The 26,864-nt window shown below is 45.4% G+C and overlaps 1 protein-coding gene and 1 non-coding gene across 7 annotated transcripts in view; one reads left to right on the top strand and one right to left on the bottom strand.

Moving 5' to 3' along the window:
• The first annotated feature begins 711 nt into the window (after window positions 1-711).
• LOC120034789 (type II inositol 3,4-bisphosphate 4-phosphatase-like) overlaps window positions 712-26,864 on the top strand; it is a 150,196-nt gene continuing 124,043 nt past the window's right edge. For 3 of the 6 annotated variants that reach the window (XM_038981400.1, XM_038981399.1, XM_038981405.1), the window contains exon 1: window positions 7,082-7,161. Coding sequence is in view for 1 of the 6 variants with exons in the window: in XM_038981402.1 (XP_038837330.1) it covers window positions 21,408-21,415 (8 nt within the window). In the remaining 5 variants the exon portion in view is untranslated. Of the gene's footprint in view, window positions 1,010-7,081; window positions 7,162-21,237; window positions 21,416-26,864 lie in introns of those variants that run through there. The other 3 variants (XM_038981403.1, XM_038981406.1, XM_038981402.1) reach the window with 3 other exon arrangements.
• On the bottom strand, window positions 23,933-24,006 carry trnaa-agc. Its single transcript has one exon. It is a non-coding gene; the product is annotated as a tRNA-Ala (tRNA).

The raw sequence follows: 26,864 nt of genomic DNA, 5'->3' as shown, positions 1-26,864 counted from the left end.
TCGTTCCCCTCTCTATCTATCTCTCTCTCTCGTTCCCCTCTCTATCTCTCACTCTCTCTCGTTCCCCTCTCTATCTCTCTCTCGTTCCCCCTCTCTCTCTCTCTCTCTCGTTCCCCTCTCTCTCTCGTTCCCCTCGCTCTCTCGTTCCCCTCGCTCTCTCGTTCCCCTCGCTCTCTCGTTCCCCTCTCTCTCTCGCTCTCTGGTTCCCCTCTCTCTCTCTCTCTCTCGTTCCCCTCTCTCTCTCTCTCTCTCTCGTTCCCCTCTCTCTCTCTCTCTCTCTCTCTCGTTCCCCTCTCTCTCTCTCTCTCTCGTTCCCCTCTCTCTCTCTCTCGTTCCCCTCTCTCTCTCGTTCCCCTCGCTCTCTCGTTCCCCTCTCTCTCTCTTTCCCCTCTCTCTCTCGCTCTCTCGTTCCCCTCTCTCTCTCTCTCGTTCCCCTCTCTATCTCTCACTCTCTCTCGTTCCCCTCTCTCTCTCTCTCTCGTTCCCCCTCTCTCTCTCTCTCTCTCTCTCTCTTGTTCCCCTCTCTCTCTCTCTCCTCTCTCTCTCACTATGTTTTGCTTTCTTCCCCTCTCTTCCACACCGTCAGACTCTCAGAATCTCTCTCTCTCCTCTCTTGCATGCTCTCATTTTCTCTCCCACTTGCCTCTCTCTCTCGCTCTCTCTTCCTCCTCCCCCTCTCCCTCCCTCCTTCCTTCTCGCTGGTCGCTCCAGCCGCCAAGCAGCAGCCCACAGCAGCAGCGGTTGCGGCAGTCGCTCTCTTTCCTTTCAGTCTGTCTTCAGACAGTTTTCGCTGCCGCTGTGTGAGTGTGTGTGTACCTGCTGGTATGCACCAGAGGGGAGCGGGGAAAGGGGCGCGGATATAACGTTACGCGGACTACAGGAGACTGTGTATACGGAGGATATGAAGGGAGAATACTCCGGAGAACAGTGAGTAGAGGGATTACTCAACCCTCTCTGTAGCCCAGCTCTGTCTCTGTCTGGGGAAGACTGGCCACAATACTGGGGGAATGTAAGTGGCTTCCTCCTCTTAGCTTTACTGTGTGTGTGTGTGTGTGTGTGTGGTCAGAAGCATGTCAGAGTTAGTATAGTTTTTGATTACATTTGTGCCTGCTTGATGGTGTGTGTGTGTAGCCTTTGTGCAGTTTACAATACATGTGTTGTATGATTATGACTAATCCCTGCAGTAATGGAGAGCACCAGAGGACAACTATCCACCCACAACACACATACATCTGTATACCAAATGCATACAGGACCTACACACACAGTTATTCTCCCATTTTGGTAATGCTCTGTATAGGAGGTGCAATAGAACTGGGGTGTTGGAGGAAGACCATTTAGCCCAGCTGTAATAGAGGGGAAGCGCTGGCCTTCAGCACTCCAAACACTACTTTGACCTGCCCATGTTTGTTATGTTGCGTGGTATGCTAGACAAACTGTTTGCAATGCTACTTTCTGTTGACGAAGGAGTGGCTGTGATCTGTGGCTGTGATCTGTGGGTGTGATCTGTGGGCGTAATCTGTGGGCGTGATCTGTGGGCGTGATCTGTGGGCGTGATCTGTGGGCGTGATCTGTGTGTGATGTGTGTGTTTGCTGCTGGGGGGGACAGAGTGTGTGATGTGTGTGTTTGCTGCTGGGGGGGCAGAGTGTGTGATGTGTGTGTTTGCTGCTGGGGGGGCAGAGTGTGTGATGTGTGTGTTTGCTGCTGGGGGGGCAGAGTGTGTGATGCAGTTTTTATAGAAGTGGGGGGTTGTTTTGCGAGTGTGTTGGTCTATTCTTTATAGGAGAGTGTGTGTGCGCGCGTGCACATGCTTGTGTGTGTTAGCAAGATTGGTGTGTGATGGGTGAGCTGCCGTGTTCCTTTTTAAAAGACAGCAAAGGAGAGCATAGATCTAAAGTTTCTTTCTGCCCCTGAACATGAGTGGGGCAAAGAGTGAGGAGAGATGTCGAGAGAAAGAGTGAGGAGAGATGTCGAGAGAAAGAGTGAGGAGAGATGTCGAGAGAAAGAGTGAGGAGAGATGTCGAGAGAAAGAGTGAGGAGAGATGTCGAGAGAAAGAGTGAGGAGAGATGTCTAGAGAAAGGGAGCGATCGGAGTGAGACCATCATAATCAGTCCTCCCTGATGCTGGAAGAGAATGTGTGAAGAGCATAATTTGTCTCCCTCTCTTTTTTCCCTCTCCCTCTTCGTCTTTTCTTATTTTCTTTGATCCTGTGTTAGATTCCAGCTCCCTGAAGCTTCATTACATTTGAAGCTGTAGTCGTGAAGACTTAGAAAAAGGAAATGCTAAGGAATGGATTTCCGTGGCTATTTACCAGACGGACCGTTTTGGACCAGATAATGACTACATGCGTTAGCTTGCGTTCCAAATAGCACCCTATTCCCTATACAGTGTACTACTTTTGATAGTGCTCTGGTCAAAAGTAGTGTACTATATCGGGAACCTTTTGGGATGCAAAGAGTGCATAGGGATATTATAATGGTCAACCTCAAGCTGTTTTTCTGAGAAACCCCCTATTCCAGCTCTAATTAGTGACTGGTGTGCACAGTGCAGCCATTTGAGAGTGCTGTGTTCTCCGAGCCCTATTGGTCCCGGTCAAAAATAGTGCACTAGGGAAAAGGATGCCATTTGAGATGCAAAATGTCTCCACAGGTCTTTGGCCTTGTGTCAGGTTCTGTGTAGCAGGGTGCTGTGTTAGAAGAATGGTTCAGTGTATGGCTGTTAGGAGCCCAGAGGGCTCTGGGCTGTAGCAGTGTTGTTCTTATTGTGTGTGTGTGTTTTCAGGAAAAGGCTCTGGAGAGAAATAATGGATCAAAGGTCAGCAGACAGGATGTGCCCTTTTTTATCAGATACAGGGGGACTGCTCAGGGCGAAGAGTGGGACAAGATGAAGGAGAGCGAGTGTGATGGGGAGAGAATGATAGAGAGAGTTATAGGGGGAGGGAGAGAGAAGGAGAGAGTTGTAGTGGGATAGAGAGGGAGAGTTGTAGGGGAGAGAGAGGGGAAGAGTTGTAGGGAGTGAGGGAGAGTTGTGGGGGGAGAGAGAGAGAGGGTGGTAGGGTGAGAGAGTTGTAGAGGTAGAGAGAGTTGTAGGGGGACAGAGAATGCACTCAAATTATACGGGATGGAGCGAGGGAGGGAGGGAGGGAGCGAGGGAGGGAGGGATAACAAAATGCAAGACTTGAACAAAAGTTGATGTCAACCCAAATCGATATCTCATTACATCCAAACTAGGAAGCGTATACAGGGTCAGCGTGGCTGGCTAAGAGCTGTCCTGAGCTTGTCCCAGCGTCCCGTGGCACGCTATAGTAGGAATGGCAGCTCTGGGGGCCTTCTCTCCTCTCGCTCTTTCTCTGTATTTGTCTCTTCCTGTCCACACACGCTTATCCACCTGGGGATATCATACAACATTTGACCCTGTCATTAGAACCCTGCCGTGTGACAGGGGACCAGTGCCGATGACAGAGGAGGAACTCCTGCCTCCATGACGACAGGGTCCAATCGTATGAGGGGTTACTGATACAGTACGTGCCCTGTGTAATGTCCATTAACATTTTAACACTAGTCTTAAAAACCCTCTACTAAGCTATATGGAATTGTTTTAAGAAGGTAATATCAAGGATCTGGATAAGAGTGTCTGGTAAATGACTAAAATGTTTATTATTTAATAGTTCAATACGCATATATGGATATGTAAGAACATTTAAGAGAATAATACAGATTGTTAAATGCTCACAGGCAGTCCACATGACATTCTGTTGGACAAAAACCCTGAAATATGTTTATGCAAGTAGATTCTATTTGCTGGCATTGTGAATCACTCTAGGAGATATTGAAAGCTTTTGCTTAATTGAACTATGAGATGAACAGATGTCTTAGTGGAACTATGAGATGAACAGATGTCTTAGTAGAACTATGAGATGAACAGATGTCTTAGTAGAACTATGAGATGAACAGATGTCTTAGTAGAACTATGAGATGAACAGATGTCTTAGTAGAACTATGAGATGAACAGATGTCTTAGTGGAACTATGAGATGAACAGATGTCTTAGTGGAACTATGAGATGAACAGATGTCTTAGTGGAACTATGAGATGAACAGATGTCTTAGTAGAACAATGAGATGAACAGATGTCTTAGTGGAACTATGAGATGAACAGATGTCTTAGTGGAACTATGAGATGTACAGATGTCTTAGTGGAACTATGAGATGTACAGATGTCTTAGTGGAACTATGAGATGAACAGATGTCTTAGTGGAACTATGAGATGAACAGATGTCTTAGTGGAACTATGAGATGTACAGATGTCTTAGTGGAACTATGAGATGTACAGATGTCTTAGTGGAACTATGAGATGAACAGATGTCTTAGTGGAACTATGAGATGAACAGATGTCTTAGTGGAACTATGAGATGAACAGATGTCTTAGTGGAACTATGAGATGAACAGATGTCTTAGTAGAACTATGAGATGAACAGATGTCTTAGTGGAACTATGAGATGAACAGATGTCTTAGTGGAACTATGAGATGAACAGATGTCTTAGTGGAACTATGAGATGAACAGATGTCTTAGTGGAACTATGAGATGAACAGATGTCTTAGTGGAACTATGAGATGAACAGATGTCTTAGTGGAACTATGAGATGAACAGATGTCTTAGTAGAACTATGAGATGAACAGATGTCTTAGTAGAACTATGAGATGAACAGATGTCTTAGTAGAACTATGAGATGAACAGATGTCTTAGTAGAACTATGAGATGAACAGATGTCTTAGTAGAACTATGAGATGAACAGATGTCTTAGTAGAACTATGAGATGTACAGATGTCTTAGTAGAACTGTGAGATGAACAGATGTCTTAGTAGAACTGTGAGATGAACAGATGTCTTAGTGGAACTATGAGATGAACAGATGTCTTAGTGGAACTATGAGATGAACAGATGTCTTAGTGGAACTATGAGATGAACAGATGTCTTAGTGGAACTATGAGATGAACAGATGTCTTAGTAGAACTATGAGATGAACAGATGTCTTAGTGGAACTATGAGATGAACAGATGTCTTAGTGGAACTATGAGATGAACAGATGTCTTAGTGGAACTATGAGATGAACAGATGTCTTAGTAGAACTATGAGATGAACAGATGTCTTAGTAGAACTATGAGATGAACAGATGTCTTAGTAGAACTATGAGATGAACAGATGTCTTAGTAGAACTATGAGATGAACAGATGTCTTAGTAGAACTATGAGATGAACAGATGTCTTAGTGGAACTATGAGATGAACAGATGTCTTATTTTCTCTGACATGTTCCAGTCTGTTTGTAATTGAGAGGATTGAGACTAAATGCTAAACTAAAGGCTCATCAGAAAAGGTTCAGCGTTTAACACAAAGGCCGTGAGTGGCAGACAAGTAGAGTCCCAATATCACAGGATCTGAGACAGTGAAAAAGACACACACAGTTAGCCTCATTATCTACATAAGAATAGAGTTGTTAATTAATTGTGGATGAATTATCGAGGGGGTTGGCCTTTGACTCTGTGTGTGTGTGTGTGGGGTGTGTGTGTGTGTGTGTGTGTGTGTGTGTGTGTGTGTGTGTGTGTGTGTGTGTGTAGAGTAGAGCATCTCTTGGCGTGGTGAGCTCGGTGCCCACCTGCTCTAATGTAACAAAGAGAGTGAGTGTCTGTTAGGCAAACAGTGTGGAAGTGTGTGACAGGCAGACGGGACACAGTGTGTGTGTGTGAGAGAGAAAGGGATGAGGTGCATGTCAGTGTGTATGCACATACGTGTGTGTAGTCCATATCTCTCTGTTATTGATGGGCTCGTTCCGTACTTCACTCACCGTGACCCAGTTCTTCTGCACTGACACTCCCCATTCACATCAAGCCTGCAGCACCTAGGTGTCCTCAGCAGTGCGTCCGTGAGCTTGCTTGGTCTGAAACCCCTTTGACTGGGGATGTTCTCTGTATGAATGGAGGAGAAAGTCTCGGCCTGGTCTTGTTTTAGAACAATGGTGTTTTTAAAGGGGCAATATTGAAACAATAACACAGTAGATCCCCGCCCCTGTTTCGGTAAAAGCTGGGGGATGCGGCTGGAGAAAGGTAACCACTCTCAAATAGTGTTGGTTTATGTTTACTTTGTTTTACAAACTAAAGTCTCATGTAATTGGTCAGCTGCTCAGTTAAGTTCTGGGTCCTTACGTGTTAAGATGAAGAGATGCTAGAACGAGGAGCGGAACCAGAACGAGGAGCTCTTTGCAAGTTACTGGCAAGTCTGTGGGCCGAATATCCCCTCCCCTTCCGAGATTTAAAAGATGCTAACACCTGCGAAATGTGTCCAAATAACAAGTGACGAAAAACCCAAACACCGGAACTGATGCTGCTCGGTATCTCACTCATCCCGTTCTGTCATGATAGATCTACCAGGGATATATTGGTAGCCTGTCCACGAGAGAATAGAGTCAGACAAGCTTATATTCTGGGTTCTGTTGGGGTACAACAGCTGAACGAAGCTCATGAGGCTTTTAGAAGTTATATTCTTCCAGAATCAATGGGTATATATCATTCATTTAATGGATGTAGTAACTGCAGATGGTCCCTTTTTTAATTGGAGAGGCTTGCTTTACAGCAAGGCAGAGATTGACTTTGCTGTTGGGTGGGTTCGCAATAGTTTTTTTCTAATGTGTCTTTCCAGCATTTCACCTGTTTCTGTGCTTCTAAAGGGCACAGCAAAGGTATTTGATATATTGCAGCCTACTCCGGTGTGCTTTGAATAAATTGTTGATTTTGGAGCAATGTAGGCAGGGCAGTCAGAGTGCGGCTTGAACCCGAAACTCTGAGGGTAAAGCACACTACCGCCTGTGCCATAAAGGTCGACCTCTTGGCAGGAGCGTAATGCACTCACCTATAGGGCGCCAGCAGTATCAGTAAATGTCCATTCGGATTTCAATACTAATGCTAATTAGCTGTAAGATGACTTGAATGCTATCATCATGCTAATGATTGGCTGTTAACTGACTTGATGTATGCTACTAAACTAGCATGCTAACGCCTGACTGCTGTCTTTGTTCTCTGTCCACAGAGCAGTTTCCTGGGCAGCGCTACGTTCTCCGTTAGCGACCTGCTAAGGTCAAAGGACGATCAGCTGACCCTCAATCTAAGGTGAGTGAACATTGCTCTCTCTTTCTCAACAATACCTCTCTCCTCTTTCTCAATTCTACCTCTCTCCTCTTTCTCAATTCTACCTCTCTCCTCTTTCTCAATTCTACCTCTCTCCTCTTTCTCAATTCTACCTCTCTCCTCTTTCTCAATTCTACCTCTCTCCTCTTTCTCAATTCTACCTCTCTCCTCTTTCTCAATTCTACCTCTCTCCTCTTTCTCAATTCTACCTCTCTCCTCTTTCTCAACAATACCTCTCTCCTCTTTCTCAACAATACCTCTCTCCTCTTTCTCAATTCTACCTCTCTCCTCTTTCTCAATTCTACCTCTCTCCTCTTTCTCAACTCTCAGACCCTGAGTGCCTTTGCACTGCTCTTAATGGTTTTCTTTGATTGGTAATTGATGGTTGAAGGCCAGTGCTGATCTCTTTGTGGCAGCAGTCTCTTTGCACTCTTGTTTTTTTCACTCCTAACCGTTGGAGGTTAAAGTCAAATATTTTTGAATAGATGTGGGTAGCTGTATTTTCTATATATGGACTTTAAAGTAAGACTAACTCTTCAATAGAACTTGTTTTTATCTCTTGATCTTACCTTTTAACTGATCTTGTCTGTTTTCTTGTCCTGACGTTTGGAGGCTAGTTTTATTCTTTCTCTCTGCACAGGCTTTAAAGTAAGACTAACTCTTCAGTTGTTGGACCTTCAAACGTCTGTATTTTTCTGTATAGTGTTATAATCCAAGGGCCTTAGCAACCATGGTATTGGAATGATGCAAGTATTTGCCTGCCCTATTTGCCAGACAACCCAGGGCTAGACAATGCACATTTTTTGTTAGCTGGTCAATTACATGGTATCAGAGGGCAGGTTATCTGGCTGTGTGTGGGGGTGGATCTACCATTTCTGGCCTGGTGGAGGGAAACGGAAAGAAGTTTGCATTAAGAATGTGGAAGTGGGCGTAGAGGTGTGGTAGGGCAAAGAGATTGAGAGAGCGGTTAAAAGAGAGAGACTGACGGAGAGACAAACGGAGAGAAAATAGTCAGAGACAAAGGATAAAGAAAGAGAGAGCGAGAGAGAACACCTGGAGGATGATGGGAGGTCGGAGAGGTAGTTCCCATGGGAATAAAGACACCTGTTAGAGCACAGAACACCCCCATACCAAACATGCATGTGTGTCATGGGGATGGAAAAAAGCTGGTGAGAAAAGAAAGTCAACAGTCTAGCTACTGAGATGCAATTATAAGCCTGGCTTGGCTGCTACTGCTGCTGCTACTACTGCTACTGCTACTGCTGCTACTGCTACTACTGCTACTGCTGCTACTGCTGCTACTGCTGCTACTGTTACTGCTGCTACTACTGATGCTGCTACTGCTACTGCTGCTACTGCTGCTACTACTACTGCTACTACAGTATAATCAGACAGACTGTGGGTTTTTCACTGAAAATGGGTTTATTTCCCAGTCTCTTTGGCCCTTCTGTCTGCCCTTTTTCGCTCTCTTTTTCTCTTCCGTCGCTCTTTTCCCTCGCTCCGTTATTCTTTCTCATTTCCAGAAGGTGAGCACGGGTCCCTGGCCATAATTGTCACTGGTATGATTGACAGCACTACTCGCCGCCACGAGGGAGGGAGATTATGCAGCTGGTGTGTGTGTGTGCATGTCTGTGTGTCTGTCTTTCTATGCGTCTGTCTTTCTGTGCAACAAGATCTCACGGTTTGACCAATTTGACTTCAGATTCTGACGTTTGACAATGTTTGTCCAAACGTCAAATTTCGACGTGTTTTGGACAGCCTGAGTTGCTCCGCTGCTATCGGCAGGGCCTTGTGGCTGGTTAAGTTTAGGCATTAATTCCGAATTGTTAAGGTTTGGGATAGCTCATCAGCCACCACCACCGCTCACAACGCCCAAGCAGACTTGATGGTAATAGTGCTCACCGTTGCCTCTAGTGGCCGATTTTGAAGGCATCTCCCGACGTCCTGGGGACCTGGACTGATGTCTGATTCGAAGTGGATCTTGTGTGTGTGTGTGTGTGTGTGTGTGTGTGTGTGTGTGTGTGTGTGTGTGTGTGTGTGTGTGTGTGTGTGTGTGTGTGTGTGTGTGTGTGTGTGTGTGTGTGTGTGTGTGTGTGTGTGTGTGTGTGTGTGTGTGTGTGAGCTTGTGTGTGTGTGTGTCTGTGAGCTTGTGTCTGAGCGCGTCCACTCTACTGCTAACAAACACCTCCAGCCAAGGCCTACAGCCAATGATTGATCCGTTTGATAATGCTGATTCTGATGAAAGGAGGGACAGGACGTCATAGTGGTGTTTTTTGCAAGCTAAAAGGGTGCTCAATGTGGCAATGTGTTCCCGTAAAGTGGAGGGAGAACATCGACTGTCAGAGGGATATGTGTTGTCTTAGTGTTTGGCCCACCGAGTTGTGAGCGCACACACACACACGCCCTGCGGAGTGTCATTTTCTAATTGTACTGAACGAGGGATGAAAGAACACACACAGCCTAGGAAGGTTCCTCTAATCCCCAACAGAACGACAGACCGGGCAACAACTGGGGGCTCATCTACACTACCCTGTAAATTGAATGTCTGTTGTGGAAGAACATGGCCTTCCCAGGGCTGAGGGAGAGGGTGTACTTGTCACTTCTCCTCCACATAATACACTACTGCGGTGGTGGAGGCATATCGGTGTGTGTGTTGGAGGCTTTGGGATGTTCTTTGTGGCGATTTCACCTCTAAAACTTAAAACTCTCTTTAGCTTTTGAAAGAGTTTAGAAATATCCGTGTTACTTTCTTCATCCCCGGGTTGATCTCGCAGTGGTCAACTTTAGGAGGAAGTCCTTTTATTTGGTCAACAGGTACGCCCTTGAGGATGTGGTGGTAATGTTGATGGTCAAGGCAGAATGGCCCACAGCTGAAAGTCTATTCTGTACAGTGGAATACAAGGCTGCTACTGTAGTCCTCTGGAGACCTAATGCCTTGTTATACCAGTCAGGTGGTGTTATGTTGTTGTCTGATAGGATGGCCCAGATTTTTGTTTCCTCATGTCTCCCTATGGAAATTTACTCTTGCACACGCATACTCTCATTTGCATCTCTCTCTCGCACTCGCTCTCTCTCTCGCTCTCTTGCTCTCTCGCTCTCTCGCTCTCTCTCGCTCTCTTGCTCTCTCGCTCTCTCTCTCGCTCTCTCTCTCGCTCTCTCTCTCGCTCTCTCTCTCTTTATCCAATATGCTGTTTGGTTTGGTAGCTCATCCACTGAGGAGGGATTTTCAAAGGCGAAAGCAGCCATGAGTCTTTGTGATCCATCCTCTGTTGTTGGGTTCAAGCCAGTGATTCAGATTTTCTCCTACTCTCCAAGCCGCTCATCGACAACAGCGCTGGTTTCGACTATGAGAACAGAGAACAGCAGGCATATGTATTCTACAGCGTGTTAAGAGGAGTCTACAGTTTGCTGTATGGCGGTTTATTGTCAAGCAGTAGCTCAGTTCGCTAATAGAAAACGACTACCTTTCTCTACTGAGAGAAATTGGACAAATTTTCTTTCAGAAGACAGAACAGTTGTTCTCCCCTCAGAGCTGTTTGAAACCAGCTCGACATTGACGTAGTTCTCATCTTAATAAGGTCTGGATTTACACGGGGTCCTTAAGCAAATATATATGTGAAATTGGTATTTGATGTTTGACCGGGGGAGTTTGTTTTTCCCTTCCACTTCTATGAAGTTCACCACCTAAGGGACATGTTTTTATAGACAGGAGAAGTCTACGCTATTGAATTTGAACTTCAGGCTCTCAAATCCTAAGGCTTCTTATTTCACACTCATTACTTCTTCATTTCATCTCTCGCTCTCTACCTCTCTTTCTCTCTTTCTCTCTCTCAGCCTCAGCGAATGGAAGGACTTTAATGTCAGGCTTGTTGGAATGTTTGTCACAATGTTTGTCACAAGCATCCAGGTTGGATTTGGGTCACTTTTCTGGAGCTTTTTGACAGTGTCAGGTCCACTGACAGTGAAGGTCATTAACACAGTGCCTTGTGAGGACCTGTCTCCTCCCTGTCTCCTCCCTGTCTCCTCCCTGTCTCCTCCCTGTCTCCTCCCTGTCTCCTCCCTGTCTCCTCCCTGTCTCCTCCCTGTCTCCTCCCTGTCTCCTCCCTGTCTCCTCCCTGTCTCCTCCCTGTCTCCTCCCTGTCTCCACAAACCACTGATGTGATGGCGAGAGCAACTCACAATACAGCGTGCTGAGTGCACAAGCACAACAATGATTTAAAGGGATGGGCTGGATGAACTGTGGGTTTTGACCACGGTAAATACAGTGGGGACACTCTCACTTTGGATTTATCCCTTGAAAGGGATGGGTTGGTTGATTTAGTGTCCTGGCCAGGGCGAACACAGCAAAAACTCCTTAGTTCTGGACTGAATGGATTTGCATTGTTCTAGCTGTGGTGAACATGAGAAAGCCATATACTTCTGTTTGAGGAGAAATGCAGTCTATAGCTTTGAGGGAAATGAAAACATCTTTCCATTCAAACGGTCGAGTTCGACTCGACCAGGTTCTATAGAAGCCATATTTCACCCATTCTTTAAAAGCATAGCAGTGTATAGAAACCTTGATGAATTCTGTTTTCCTAAAGGACTAGAAAGGAGTAGATGGCTTGTGAAGAAAGTCAAACTGATTCGATGATTAACGGAGTCACACGATACAGGAAGTACTTGTGGACCAAATGGAGGTCAAAAGTCGTCACAAAATACATTCTCGTTGACATTCTCGTCTTTTGCGACGACTAACTTGAGCTCGGTGAGGTTTTTATTAGATCCAAACTTTCTAGCACGCAGTTAGTTTGACTATGTGTGTTTGAGTGTTTTTGACTGCCAGTGCATGCATCTGTGTCCCCATTCTTTTCTCACCTAAAGCCATGCTCTGTGAAACCTCAGCCACACCTCCCTCTTGTCCTTGTCTCCACACAACAACAACAGCCTTTTTGACAGGCTCCCCTTACAAATGATTTGATTCCTTCTGTCGCCATTGACAACCCCTGTGACACACACACACACACACACACACACACACACACACACACACACACACACACTGAAGCGCTTATGGCATTTTGATGTATGGTGATTTCTTCCCCCTTCCCAGACCACTTAATTGGTTGTTAGTGCCAGGCTGGAAGACGGAAGTCGTATGACCTTTGACCCATAACACGTTGTAGCATTGTACTTAATCACTTCCTGTCTGTGTGTTACCATAGAGTCAGGCTGCTGTGTATGATGGTGATGGTTCAACCACCGTCATTACTCTCCAGGGGCTTCCAGGAGCCGTGCTTTGGTCTAAACGGATGTTTAGATTAGATGACGTTCGATATCAGACTTCTCCTGGCTAGGCTCGTGTTCAGTTGCCTGCTATAGTTTATGTATGCTGTCCATAGCAGTGTTCGGTTGGATCTTCTCTTTTTAAGTTGTTTCTAAAGAGGCGATTTGTAATGCACTTCCTGTGTTGATAGTTTGTAGAACTTTGGTCATAGTTATTGTTGTTTCAAAAGCGAGGGCCATTTTCAACCTTGTTAAGGTCAGCTTCCTGTAAAGGCCTGATGTAGGCTAGTCGAGATGGGGACTCGAAAATAGCAACGGAAACAGGATGTAAACAGCAACAAAGACTGTGCAACCCAGGCCCTTTCAATAATGTATCCCTGGTTGTGTACACAGGGGAGAAGTTATAACCGTTTCAGAGAGGAAGCCTAGTGTTCACCCTGTCAAAACACACACACACACACACACACACACACACACACACACACACACACACACACACACACACACACACACACACACACACTAACAATTCACAGCAGTGTGTTTTGCATACATTTAAAACTGAAAGTGCTAATATGCTAATAACGTCCTATTCTCCGTCTCCAACAGCCAAAACAAATGTTTGAAAGGTTTGAATTCACATTCCAACTTACCAAATAGACAACAGGAAGCTACTTCAAATCCTGCCAGACCATTCGGTTTGCCCATTAACTGTCAGGACACTAATCCAATCAAATCAAATGTATTTATATAGCCCTTCTTACATCAGCTGATATCTCAAAGTGCTGTACAGAAACAGCAAACAATGCAGGTGTAGAAGCACGGTGGCTAGGAAAAACTCCCTAGAAAGGCCAAAACCTAGGAAGAAACCTAGAGAGGAACCAGTCTATGAGGGGTGGCCAGTCCTCTTCTGGCTGTGCCGGGTGGAGATTATAACAGAACATGGCCAAGATGTTCAAATGTTCATAAATGACCAGCATGGTCAAATAATAATCACAGTAGTTGTCGAGGGTGCAACACCTCAGGAGTAAATGTCAGTTGGCTTTTCATAGCCGATCATTAAGAGTATCTCTACCGCTCCTGCTGTCTCTAGAGAGTTGAAAACAGCAGGTCTTGGACAGGTAGCACGTCCGGTGAACAGGTCATAGCCTCAGGCAGAACAGTTGAAACTAGAGCAGCAGCACGGCCAGGTGGACTGGGGACAGCAAGGAGCCATCATGCCAGGTAGTCCTGAGGCATGGTCCTAGGGCTCAGGTCCTCCGAGAGAGAGAGAGAAAGAAAGAGAGAATTAGAGAGAGCATACTTAAATTCACACAGGACACCGGATAAGACAGGAGAAGTACTCCAGATAAAACAGACTGACCATAGCCCCCCGACACATAAACTACTGCAGCATAAATACTGGAGGCTGAGACAGGAGGGGTCAGGAGACACTGTGGCCCCATCCGATGATACCTCCGGACAGGGCCAAACAGGCAGGATATAACCCCAGTACAGCCCCCACACCACTAGAGGAATACCTTCAACCACCAACTTACCATCCTGAGACAAGGCCGAGTATAGCCCACAAAGATCTCCGCCACGGCACAACCCAAGGGGGGTGCCAACTCAGACAGGAAGATCACGTCAGTGACTCAACCCACTCAAGTGACGCACCCCTCCTAGGGACGGCATGGAAGGGCACCAGTAAGCCAGTGACTCAGCCCCTGTAATAGGGTTAGAGGCAGAGAATCCCAGTGGAGAGAGGGGAACCGGCCAGGCAGAGACAGCAAGTGCGGTTCGCTGCTCCAGAGCCTTTCCGTTCACCTTCACACTCCTGGGCCAGACTACACTCAATCATATGACCTACTGAAGAGATGAGTCTTCAGTAAAGACTTAAAGGTTGAGACCGAGTCTGCGTCTCTCACATGGGTAGGCAGACCATTCCATAAAAATGGAGCTCTATAGGAGAAAGCCCTGCCTCTAGCTGTTTGCTTAGAAATTAGGAGGCCTGCGTCTTGTGACCGTAGCGTACGTGTAGGTATGTATGGCAGGACCAAATCGGAAAGATAGGTAGGAGCAAGCCCATGTAATGCTTTGTAGGTTAGCAGTAAAACCTTGAAATCAGCCCTTGCCTTAACAGGAAGCCAGTGTAGGGAGGCTAGCACTGGAGTAATATGATACATTTTTGGGGTTCTAGTCAGGATTCTAGCAGCCGTATTTAGCACTATCTGAAGTTTATTTAGTGCTTTATCCGGGTAGCCGGAAAGTAGAGCATTGCAGTAGTCTAACCTAGAAGTAACAAAAGCATGGATTAATTTTTCTGCATCATTTTGGACAGAAAGTTTCAGATTTTTGCAATGTTACGTAGATGGAAAAAAGCTGTCCTTGAAACAGTCTTGATTTGTTCTTCAAAAGAGAGATCAGGGTCCAGAGTAACGCCGAGGTCCTTCACAGTTTTATTTGAGACGACTGTACCATCAGATTAATTGTCAGATTCAACAGAAGATCTCTTTGTTTCTTGGGACCTAGAACAAGCATCTCTGTATTGTCCGAGTTTAAAAGTAGAAAGTCCTGGACAAAAAGCACTTTCTGTTGTGTTTACAGTGCAGAACTGTGTGCTAATGTAACTCTCAATGCAACACTGTAAACTCTGTGCAGACAAAACACTTCATGGAAATTGTCCATTGAACATGCTTTTCAGTCAAGGACTAGGTTTAATCGGTGTCCGGGAAACTGGCCTTGTGTCTTTACACCTTACCCGCAGCTGCATTACAGGAAGTCTTGGACATATTTAACATGGCTGTCACTCACACTCTCACCCTCTCGCTCTCACACACCCTCTCTCTCTCTCTCTCTCTCTCTCTCTCTCTCTCTCTCTTTCTCTTTCTATCACTCTCTCTTTCTCTCACTCTCTCTCTCTCTGAGGGGATGGCACCCTGTGACCCAGTTTAGCGTTTTTAGATTTGATGGTGATGGGAAATGATAGTGTGTGTGCTTGCATGCGTGTGTGTGTTCAGAGAGGAATCTCTAGTGAGGCTACATTATCACAGGCCAATGCCTCCCTCCATGTCTTGACTGCCTGTCTTATTCATACAATCCTATTGGATAACACCCACCAGTCTATTCCTCCATTAATAACACCACTATCATCTCACCAGTTCACTGACCCAGCACCATTCACCATCATCTCACCAGTTCACTGACCCAGCACCATTCACTATCATCTCACCAGTTCACTGTCCCAGCACCATTCACTATCATCTCACCAGTTCATTGACCCAGCACCATTCACTATCATCTCACCAGTTCACTGTCCCAGCACCATTCACTATCATCTCACCAGTTCACTGTCCCAGCACCATTCACTATCATCTCACCAGTTCACTGACCCAGCACCATTCACTATCATCTCACCAGTTCACTGTCCCAGCACCATTCACTATCATCTCACCAGTTCACTGACCCAGCACCATTCACTATCATCTCATCAGTTCATTGACCCAGCACCATTCACTATCATCTCACCAGTTCACTGTCCCAGCACCATTCACTATCATCTCACCAGTTCACTGACCCAGCACCATTCACTATCATCTCATCAGTTCATTGACCCAGCACCATTCACTATCATCTCACCAGTTCACTGACCCAGCACCATTCACTATCATCTCACCAGTTCACTGTCCCAGCACCATTCACTATCATCTCACCAGTTCACTGTCCCAGCACCATTCACTATCATCTCACCAGTTCACTGAACAACACCATTCACTATCATCTCACCAGTTCACTGTCCCAGCACCATTCACCATCATCTCACCAGTTCACTGTCCCAGCACCATTCACTATCATCTCATCAGTTCATTGACCCAGCACCATTCACTATCATCTCACCAGTTCACTGTCCCAGCACCATTCACTATCATCTCACCAGTTCACTGACCCAGCACCATTCACTATCATCTCACCAGTTCATTGACCCAGCACCATTCACTATCATCTGTCACATCGGCCAAGCTTATCCCCAGATGCCCATGCCTTACTATCCACCCTCTGACTGGAAGCTGGTTTATCTGAACAGGGTAGAGAAGGCTGAAGATGAACTGATCTGCTGAAATACAGCTCCAAGCTTAAAAGCCGACGTTGTTGCCGGTAATGTCTGGTGAGGACCTGCCTTACAACAGGCCTACAAACCCTCGGTCCAACCTCTCTCAGCCTATTGCAGACAGTCTGAGCACTGATGTAGGGATTGTGCGTTCCTAGTGTAACTCGGGCAGTTGTTGTTGCCATCCTGTACCTGTCCCGCAGGTGTGATGTTAAGATGTACCAATCCTGTGCAGGTGTTGTTACACGTGGTCTGCCACTGCGAGGACGATCAGCTGTCCGTCCTGTCTCCCTGTAGCGCTGTCTTAGGCGTCTCACAGTAAGGACATTTCAATGTATTGCAATGGCTACATTTGCAGTCCTCATGCCTCCTTGCAGCATGCCTAAGGCACGTTCACACAGATGAGCAGGGACACTAGGCATCTTTCTTTTGGTGTTTTTCAGTCAGTAGAAAGGCCTCATTAGTGTCCTAAGTTTTCAGAACTGTGACCTTAATTGCCTACCGTCTGTAAGCTGTTAGTGTTTTAACGACCGTTCCATGTTCATTAATTGTTTATGGTTCATTGAACAAGCATGGGAAACGGTGTTTAAACCCTTTACAATGAAGAACTGTGAAGTTATTTGGATTTTTAGAGCTTCTTTTTGAACGACAGGTTTCTGAAAAAGGGATGTTTATTTTTTTGCTGAGTTTATATGTATATACACTACCATTCAAAAGTTTGAGGTCTCTTAGAAATGTCCATATTTTTGTATAGAATGTGGGTTTGATTACAGGCTCAAAATGGCCAGAAACAAAGAACTTTCTTCTGAAACTCGTCAGTCTATTCTTGTTCTGAGACATGAAACGGGATGCTGGCCTTCAAGGCAGAGTTCCTCTGTCCAGTGTCTGTGTTCTTTTACCCATCTTAATCTTTTCTTTTTATTGGCCAGTCTGAGATATGGCTTTTTCTTCGCAACTCTGCCTAGAAGGCCAGCATCCCGGAGTCACCTCTTCACTGTTGACATTGAGACTGGTGTTTTGCTGGTACTGTTTAATGAAGCGGCCAGTTGAGGACTTGTGAGGTGTCTGTTTCTCAAACTAGACACTCTAATGTACTTGTCCTCTTGCTCAGTTGTGCACCGGGGCCTCCCACTCCTTTTTCTATTCTGGTTAGAGCCAATTTGCGCTGTTCTGTGAACGGAGTAGTAGTTGTACAAGATCTTCAGTTTCTTGGCCATTTCTCGCCTTCATTTCTCAGAACAAGAATAGACTGACGAGTTTCAGAAGAAAGCTCTTTGTTTCTGGCCATTTTGAGCCTGTAATCGAAACCACAAATGCTGATGTTCCAGATACTCAATAGTCTAAAGAAGGCCAGTTTGATTGCTTCTTTAATCAGAACAATAGTTTTCAGCTGTGCTAACATAATTGCATAATGGTTTTCTAATGATTAGCCTTTTAAAATGATAAACTTGGATTAGTTAACACAACATGTCATTGGAACACCGGAGTGATAGTTGCTGATAATGGGCCTCTGTACGCCTATGTAGATAACTCTGCCGTTTCCAGCTACAATAGTCATTTACAACATTAACAATGTCTACACTGTATTTCTGATCAATTTCATGTTATTTTAAATAGACAAAAAAAAATGATTTTCTTTCAAAAACAAGGACATTTCTAAGTGACCCCAAACTTTTGAACGGTAGTGTATATATTCTGACAACCCTTGAAAATACTAAGTGGGAGTCCCTCTGCTCTCTTTCTTTCTCTCCATCCCTCTGTCCCCCCTCCCTCTCTTTCTCTCTCTCTCTCTCCCTCCTATCTCTCCCCTGCTCTCTCACTCCCCCTCTCCTTCTCTTCCCTCCCCCCCTTCCCTCCCTCTCTCTCTCTCTCTGTCAAATGATATGACACACCAGCCAGTGTTGAACACAGATTGGGGCTTCTGTCCTCTACAGTCATTAGCAAAAAGAGACTACACACAAACAAACATTTAGTTAGGAATAATGGAAGGAAAGGGAATAATTACAATTGTACAATACCAGATTAAATGCCTTTATTTATTCCTTTCTGGTTAATTTGATCTATTTGTCACCAGTGGATAGTGTGTGTAGTGTTTATAACACTGTAGGACAGAGCGGTGGCAGGGTGGCTATTGGGAAGACGTTTATCTGTCGTTTGCACATAGGGAGGACTATTTTGACTATGAAGCTGCCTGTGACTTCCTGTGTGTGGAATTGTCCAATAAAGTATGTTTAATGCTGCAGGAATGGGTTTGGAAGTCAGACAAACACACACACACACACACACACACACACACACACACACACACACACACACACACACACACACACACACACACACACACACACACACACATTTAGATATACACATGCACGCGCATATACACATACACACACACACACAGCATTAAATTTGTTTTGAAATGCACATATGGTCTCCACATTTCTCCCATCATTACCCAAAATGCACTTCTGTGCTGTTTCACTGCATAATCTAGAAGATTCCCTCAAGGCTAGGAGGCCCATGGATAGAATATGAAAATAATGACCTAGACCAGAGATCCACCAAGGCACCAAATATGTCCATGCCAGATAAAATGAATCGCTTTCAGGCTGACACACACACACACACATACATTCACACACACACACTTGGGCTGAAATCCTGCTTTAATTACCGTTCATAAATAATCTGGGCTTTTAAAAAGTTGTCTAAAAAGAACATTCTGGATAATCCGGAACATTCTAGTAGTGCCCAGAAACTCATAATGCATATTGAGTAAGGTAATAGGTCTCATATAGAGTGAAGAAATAAGAAAATAGAGAGTTTTATATAGTGAGCCAAAAAGACATAGGTGTATGTCCAAATCCAAAAAGTATGTAGCTAGCAAGTTTACTAGTTCGCGACAGTAGTTGCCTTGGTAACCAAACAAACAGACTTGCTAGATTAGTTTACCAAACCATCAGTCCAAGCCTGCTATTATGAAAATCGAATTCAACAATGCCAATAATGTTTTCAATTTGAATTGAAAAATTAACTATAGCCATTGAATTCTAACATGCAAATATACTGTGGGTTATAGGGAAATAATGCACGCTCTGGAATGCCCTTCCAGCCAATTAGAAACAAGTATTCAACAATGCCATGGTATAAATCTCAGTAGACATGGGACAAAAGGGGCTTAGAATGTAGGGGGACCCACCTGAGCCAAGTCCTGGTCTATTTGATGAGTGGGTTATAATGAGGACAACATGAAGGAGGGATCAAATGAGGATGTCTCGATGCCTGCCATTGGGGTCGATTTCTTTCTTCTCCGCTTTGGAAGAGATTGTGGCCCTCCATCATTCCAGCACTCTGTAGAGGAGACGACGGGAGACCTGCAATCTCCGCTGCGCTCCTCTCCCGATACATCCCCACACCCAGGAAGGAAAGGGGGGGTCATGTATAATATCCTGCCTTTATCCACTTGAATCTGTTTCTGACTAAAGCCCATAAAGAGCTAAGTCATTTTTTAGAGACAGTGTTCTGTCATGGAGCCTCAGTCCCTGATCCACCTCCTCACTCACCCCTAAACTGGTGAAGGTATCAGGGAGAGAGAGTGTTGACACTGAGCCCCCATCCAGCCCAACAGTGCCTAATATCAGAGCTGTAGGCTGCATGACATGCAGCTCACCCGAGCTGCTCCACCACCACAACCACCTCCTGGCTCTCGATTTCAGCCCGTCCCTGTTCCTCTTAGCTCCGCTCTTCCCTCCACAGCCTCCCTTGATCTCGCACCTGGTTGTTGAATCATCTAGACCACGTTGACAAAGTGCATAATGGTATTTCTATCGTTGCTTTGTTAGGCAGATTGCCCCTCTCTACTCCTGATCTCCACACGGACACAGAGGAAGTGCAGAGGTAAAAAGCATCGGAGCCATGTTCTGCATTTGACGCGTTTGATCTAGACCTCTGCATATGCTTTAAACATAGAAATATAATTAGTAGAATGGTAAAAGCCCCATCAGACCACGCGTACTGATGAATGGGGATGGCAGGTCTAGTAATTCTATTATATGGCTTCGACCAGGGCTGAAGCTGCTAACTTTGTGGGAAACAGAGGTTGACATGAAGACAAGCTACTGTTTTAAAAGGTTTCAAACAAACAATGACTTACTAGGTCTGTTGTTAATGTTTGGTCAGTCATGTGTACGGATGGTGTAACAGCTTTGACATGCAACTCCCATTGGCTTAAAGGGCAACTCCGCCACTTTTCAACCTCATATTCATTATCTCCAGCACCATACCAGTGTCTACATGTGAAAACGCTGCGTTTCTATGATCTGTGGTTAAAAAGATAAGACAAACTCCTAAAAATGCTTCTCTGTGACATCACGAGGTGCGATTTAAAAGTAAGAAAAACAGCAAGTTTCTGGCCAGTGGGCATCACTGCCAATCTCATTGAAATTTTTTGGGATGTCATCGGGTAGAACTTTTTAACTTTATTTTTTTCCCTACAAAATGTAGAAATGCACCGTTTTCACACTGGTATTGAGCTGGAGATAATGAAAATGAAGTTGAAAAGTGGTGGAAATACCCTTTAGCGCCAAGGTCATATTGACACAGTGCAGAGATAGTTATGAGCCCCACACACACACACACACACACACACTCGGGGAGAGGAAAGCACATTGCTGCAGTGCAGTTGTGATGAGCCCTCTGGTTGAAGGGAGTTAAGTTCAACTCAGCGTTCTGTCTCTTTAAGTCACTTTAACTATCTAAAATGTGTCTGACGTTTTGGCATGAATAAGGCCTTAACATTTGGATGACAGTGGTTTGAAAAGGTCTTAGCTGGCAGAGGATAGACGGAGAGGGCAGCCTCGTGGCGGAGGAGAGAATGAGAGGGCAAGTGTTTCTATGATTACATGAGTCGTAAAGTTGAATTAATGCCCCCTGGAATTTTGTTTTGTTTGTTTTGTTTGTGTGTGCATAATGTGTACTTGTTGGTTAGGCAATATTATAAACTGGGTGGTTCGACCCCTCAATGCTGATTGGCTGACAGGCGTGGTATATCCAACTGTATACCACGGGTATGACAAAACATTTATTTTTACTGTTCTAATTACATTGGTAACCAGTTTATAATAGTAATAAGGAACCTCGGGGGTTTGTTGTATATGGCAAATATACCACGACTAAGGGCAGTATCCAGGCACTCCACGTTGCGTCGGGCTTAAGAACAGCCCTTAGCCATGGTATATTGGCCATATACCACACCTCCTCAGGCCTTATTGCTTAAATATACACTGAGTGAACAAAACATTAAGAACACCTGCTCTTTCCATGTGAATCCAGGTGAAATCTATGATCCATTATTGAAGGATTTTTAAGCCTTGAGACAAATGAGATATGGATTGTGTATGTGTGCCGTTGGGCAAGACAAGATTTAAGTGCCTTTGAATGGGGTATGGTACTAGGCATTTTTCACGCTCAACAGTTTCCTGTCTGTATCAAGAATGGTCCACCACCAAAAGGACATCCAGCCAACTTGACACACTTGTGGGAAGCATTGGAGTCAACATGGGCCAGCATCTATGTGGAACCCTTTCAACACCTTATAGAGTCCATAACCCGACGAATTGAGTCTGTTCTGAGAGCAAAATGGGGTGCAACTCAATATTAAGTGTTCCTAATGTTTTGTACATTCAGTGTCGGGACAGCTGTACAAACAAGTGGTTTTGAAGTGTTTGAACTTGTGGTTTGTCTGCACCTGTGTGCCTTTTTGCAGCACTGCAGGCATTGTGATACAGTCCCTTACGTATGGTGTCACCGTAGACACCAAAGTCATATTTTGTCAAAAAAATGACTATGAAATGATACATTCCTTTTTTCTTGTCTTTCTGTTTCTCTTAATTTTTTCTTTCTCTGTCGCTCTCTCTCTCTCTGTCGCTCTCTCTCTCTCTCTGTCGCTCTCTCTCTCTCTCTGTCGCTCTCTCTCTCTCTCTCTGTCGCTCTCTCTCTCTCTCTCTGTCGCTCTCTCTCTCTCTCTCTCTCTGTTGCTCTCTCTCTCTCTCTCTCTGTCGCTCTCTCTCTCTCTCTCTCTGTCGCTCTCTCTCTCTCTCTCTGTCGCTCTCTCTCTCTCTCTCTCTGTCGCTCTCTCTCTCTCTCTCTCTGTCGCTCTCTCTCTCTCTGTCGTTCTCTGTCTGTCTCTGTGTCTCTCTCTATGTATCTATCTGTAATTGTGTAATCAGTGACGCTGCTCATTCCAATCGGCTCAAATCTTAGTGGGAAGCCTTCCTCCGAATCGAATGATTACTCAGAATCTAATCCCGGCGACTTTCCAGACCTTGAGAGGGAAGCCAGGCGGAAGGCAAACGGTTCCTCCTGTCGATACCAATGACCTGCACCAGCAGCCTTCAACAGTGTGTGTGTGCCTTAAATCCTCTCTCTCTCCTAGGGGTGTACGAGGAAGCTACGTGCTCCTGCTCTTTAAAAGCCTAGCTTTTATTTCAGAGTCAAAGGTGACCTTTTGAGACCACGCTCTCCAGAATGACTTTGCTCCTCTTGGTGAGGCTTAAGTTGACAAACAAAAGGTGCAATGGGTCCGCACTCTAAAAGATGTCTCATAAAGCTTACTTCCTTTTAGATTGCTTGAATTCTTTTCACTGCATCGGGGATAGCGTACACAGATGTTTCGGCTTTGCAGCCTTCTTCAGTGTGAAGCTTAAATTGGACCATGAAGTATATTAAATGTGCTTTAGAGAGGCGTGCGTGACCTTTGCAAACGTACAGTACTTTTTTTTGTTTATTATACAACGAGTGGGTCTAATCCTGAATGCCGATTGGTTTAAACCGCATTCCAGCTGATATCTATGACATTAAAATGACTTTTCACTCTGTTCCATGTTTTTAATACAGGCTCCAGACGGCCTCTATGGGTAATGATAGTGGACCCGACACTCTTGCTTCGCTGAGACGTCTGTGTTTAGTATAGTGTCTGCATGAAGACACAAGCGATATTGAGTATACAAAGCAAGCCACGCACACACACACACACACACACTGCAAACGTATACAAATGGAAAGTGCTTGATTAGTCACTTGCAAAGTTACAATTCTTCATTACAAAATGGCTAGTCTAGACACCAAGCCCTCCTTGAAGTGAGGCCATTGAAAGCAGTTATTATTACAAGCTTTTGAAGACTCTGGGTTGAAAAATGGTTTTGATTGTGTCCTCAAAAATTGGTCAGTATCCCATGGACCCTGTCGTTACCAGAGCACCACATTTGTATTAGAAGTATCATCTTGCCACAAGTAGCATTCTATTCTTATCCTACACGTAGCCTAGACAGCTGGGCTTCATTTTAGCAGACGCTCTTATCCAGAGCGACTTACAGTAGTGAGCGCATACATTTTTAAATTGGTCCCCCGTGGGAATCGAACCCACAACCCTGGCGTTGCTTGCGCCATGCTCTACCAACTGAGCCACAGGGGACTAGACTGTAGCGCTAAACGGCAGAGGAAGAAATGGCAGCAGTTTTACGTGCGCCTAACCAATTGTACTATTATGTGTTTTTTTGTCGCATTATTTGTAACTTATTTTGTACTTAATGTTTTTTTCGGCAAAAAAGAGCTTCTGGATGTCTTGGACATTGATCTCTCACCTCGGATTAGACAAAGATTCTTTCTTCAACAAGCAGGACGCACGGGATATACTGCTAACACCCAACAAGGCCAATATCCCCATTATTGGCAAGAGAAAGAGACGCAGGTACAGAGGACACAGGGATGGGTGCCTCGTAAGGATCCGCATAAGGCGAGTGGGAAAGCGGCCGTTACCGTCAATATTACTCACCAACGTACAATCATTGGACAATAAATTAGACAAGGTACGATCACGAATATCCTACTAACGGGACATCAAAAACTGTAACTTCAGCTAGCAGGATATACTCTGCACAGGCTAGATAGAACAGCACACTCCGGTAAGACGAGGGGGGGGGCAGTCTGTGCATATTTGTAAACAACAGCTGGTGCAGGAAATCTAAGGAAGTCTCAAGATTTTGCTTGTCTGAAGTAGAGTATTTTATGATAAACTGTAGACCACACTATTTGCCAAGAGTTTTCATCTATACTTTTCGTGGCTGTTTATTTACCACCACAGATGGATGTTGGCGCTAAGACCGCACTCAGTCAGCTGTATAAGGAAATAAGCAAACCGGAAACCGCTCACCCAGAGGCGGCGCTCCTAGTGGCCGGAGACTTTAATGCAGGGAAACTTAAATCAGTTTTACCTCATTTCTATCAACATGTTAAATGCGCAACCAGAGGGAAGAAAATTCTAGATCACCTGTACTCCACACACAGAGACGCGTTCTGACCACAACTCTATCCTCCTGATTCCTGCTTACAAGCAAAAATGAAAGCAGGAAGCACCAGTGACTCGGTCTAAAAAAGTGGTCAGATGAAGCAGATGCTAAACTACAGGACTGCCTTGCTATCACAGACTGGAATATGTTCCACGATTCTTCCGATGGCATTGAGGAGTACACCACATCAGTCACTGGCTTTATCAATAAGTGCATCGAGGACGTTGTCCCCACAGTGACTGTACGTACTTACCCCAACCAGAAGCCATGGATTACAGGCAACATTTGCACTGAGCTAAAGGGTAGTGCTGCCACTTTCAAGGTGCGGGATTCTAACATGGAAGCTTATAATAAATCCTGCTATGCCCTGCGACGAACCATCAAACAGGCAAAGCGCCAATACAGGGCTAAGATTGAATCTTACTACACCGGCTCCAACGCTCGTCTTATGTGGCAGGGCTTGCAGATTATTACAGACTACAAAGGGAAGCACAGCTGCAAGCTGCCCAGTGATACGAGCCTACCAGACGAGCTAAATCACTTCTATGCTCGCTTCGAAGCATGCAACACTGAAGCATGCATGAGAACATCAGCTGTTACGGACGACTGTGTGACCACGCTCTCTGTAGCCAACGTGAGTAAGACCTTTAAACAGGTCAACATTCACAAGGCCACGGGGCCAAACGGATTACCAGGACGTGTGCTCCGGGCATGTGCTGACCAACTGTCAGGTGTCTTCACTGACATTTTCAAGATGTCCCTGATTTGAGTCTGTAATACCAACATGTTTCAAGCAGACCAACATAGTCCCTGTGCCCAAGAACACAAAGGCAACCTGCCTAAATGACTACAGACCCGTAGCACTCACGTCCGTAGCCATGAAGTGCTTTGAAAGGCTGGTAATGGCTCACATCAACACCATTATCCCAGAAACCCTAGACCCAGTCTAATTTGCATACCGCCCAAACAGATCCACAGATGATGCAATCTCTATTGCACTCCACACTGCCCTTTCGCACCTGGACAAAAGGAAAACCTATGTGAGAATGCTATTCATTGACTACAGCTCAGCGTTCAACACCATAGTACCCTCAAAGCTCATCACTAAGCTAAGGATCCTGGGACTAAACACCTCCCTCTGCAACTGGATCCTGGACTTCCTGACGGGCCGCCCCCAGGTGGTGAGGGTAGGTAGCAACACATCTGCCATGCTGATCCTCAACATTGGAGCCCCTCTGGGGTGCGTGCTCAGTCCCCTCCTGTGCTCCCTGTTCACCCACGACTGCGTGGCCAGGCACGACTCCAACACCATCATTAAGTTTGCAGATGACACAACAGTGGTAGGCATGATCATTGACAACGATGAGACAGCCTATAGGGAGGAGGTCAGAGACCTGACCGGGTGGTGCCAGAATAACAACCTATCCCGCAACGTAACCAAAACTAAGGAGATGATTGTGGATTACAGGAAAAGGAAGACCGAGCACGCCCCCATTCTCATCGACGGGGCTGTAGTGGAGCAGGTTGAGAGCTTCGTGTTCCTTGGTATCCACATCACCAACAAACTAGAATGGTCCAAACACACCAAGACAGTCGTGAAGAGGACACGACAAAGCCTATTCCCCCTCAGGAAACTAAAAAGATTTGCATGGGTCCTCAGATCCTCAAAAGGTTCTACAGCTGCAACATAGAGATCCTGACTGGTTGCATCACTACCTGGTACGGCAACTGCGCAGCCTCCGACCGCAAGGCACTACAGAGGGTAGTGCGTACAGCCCAGTACATCACTGGGGCCTCTATACCAGAGGAAGGCCCTAAAAATTGTCAAAGACTCCAGCCATCCTAGTCATAGACTGTTCCCTCTGCTACATCATGGCAAGCAGTACTGGAGCGCCAAGTCTAGGACCAAAAGGCTTCTCAACAGCTTTTACCCCCAAATCATAAGACTCCTGAACAGGTAATCAAAAGGCTACCCTGACTATTTG

The sequence above is a fragment of the Salvelinus namaycush genome, chromosome 42, assembly GCF_016432855.1.
Source record: "Salvelinus namaycush isolate Seneca chromosome 42, SaNama_1.0, whole genome shotgun sequence".
NCBI classification, from domain to species: Eukaryota; Metazoa; Chordata; class Actinopteri; order Salmoniformes; family Salmonidae; genus Salvelinus; species Salvelinus namaycush.
The sequence above is the reverse complement of the archived record's forward strand: the minus strand, read 5'-3'. Positions and strand labels throughout refer to the sequence as shown.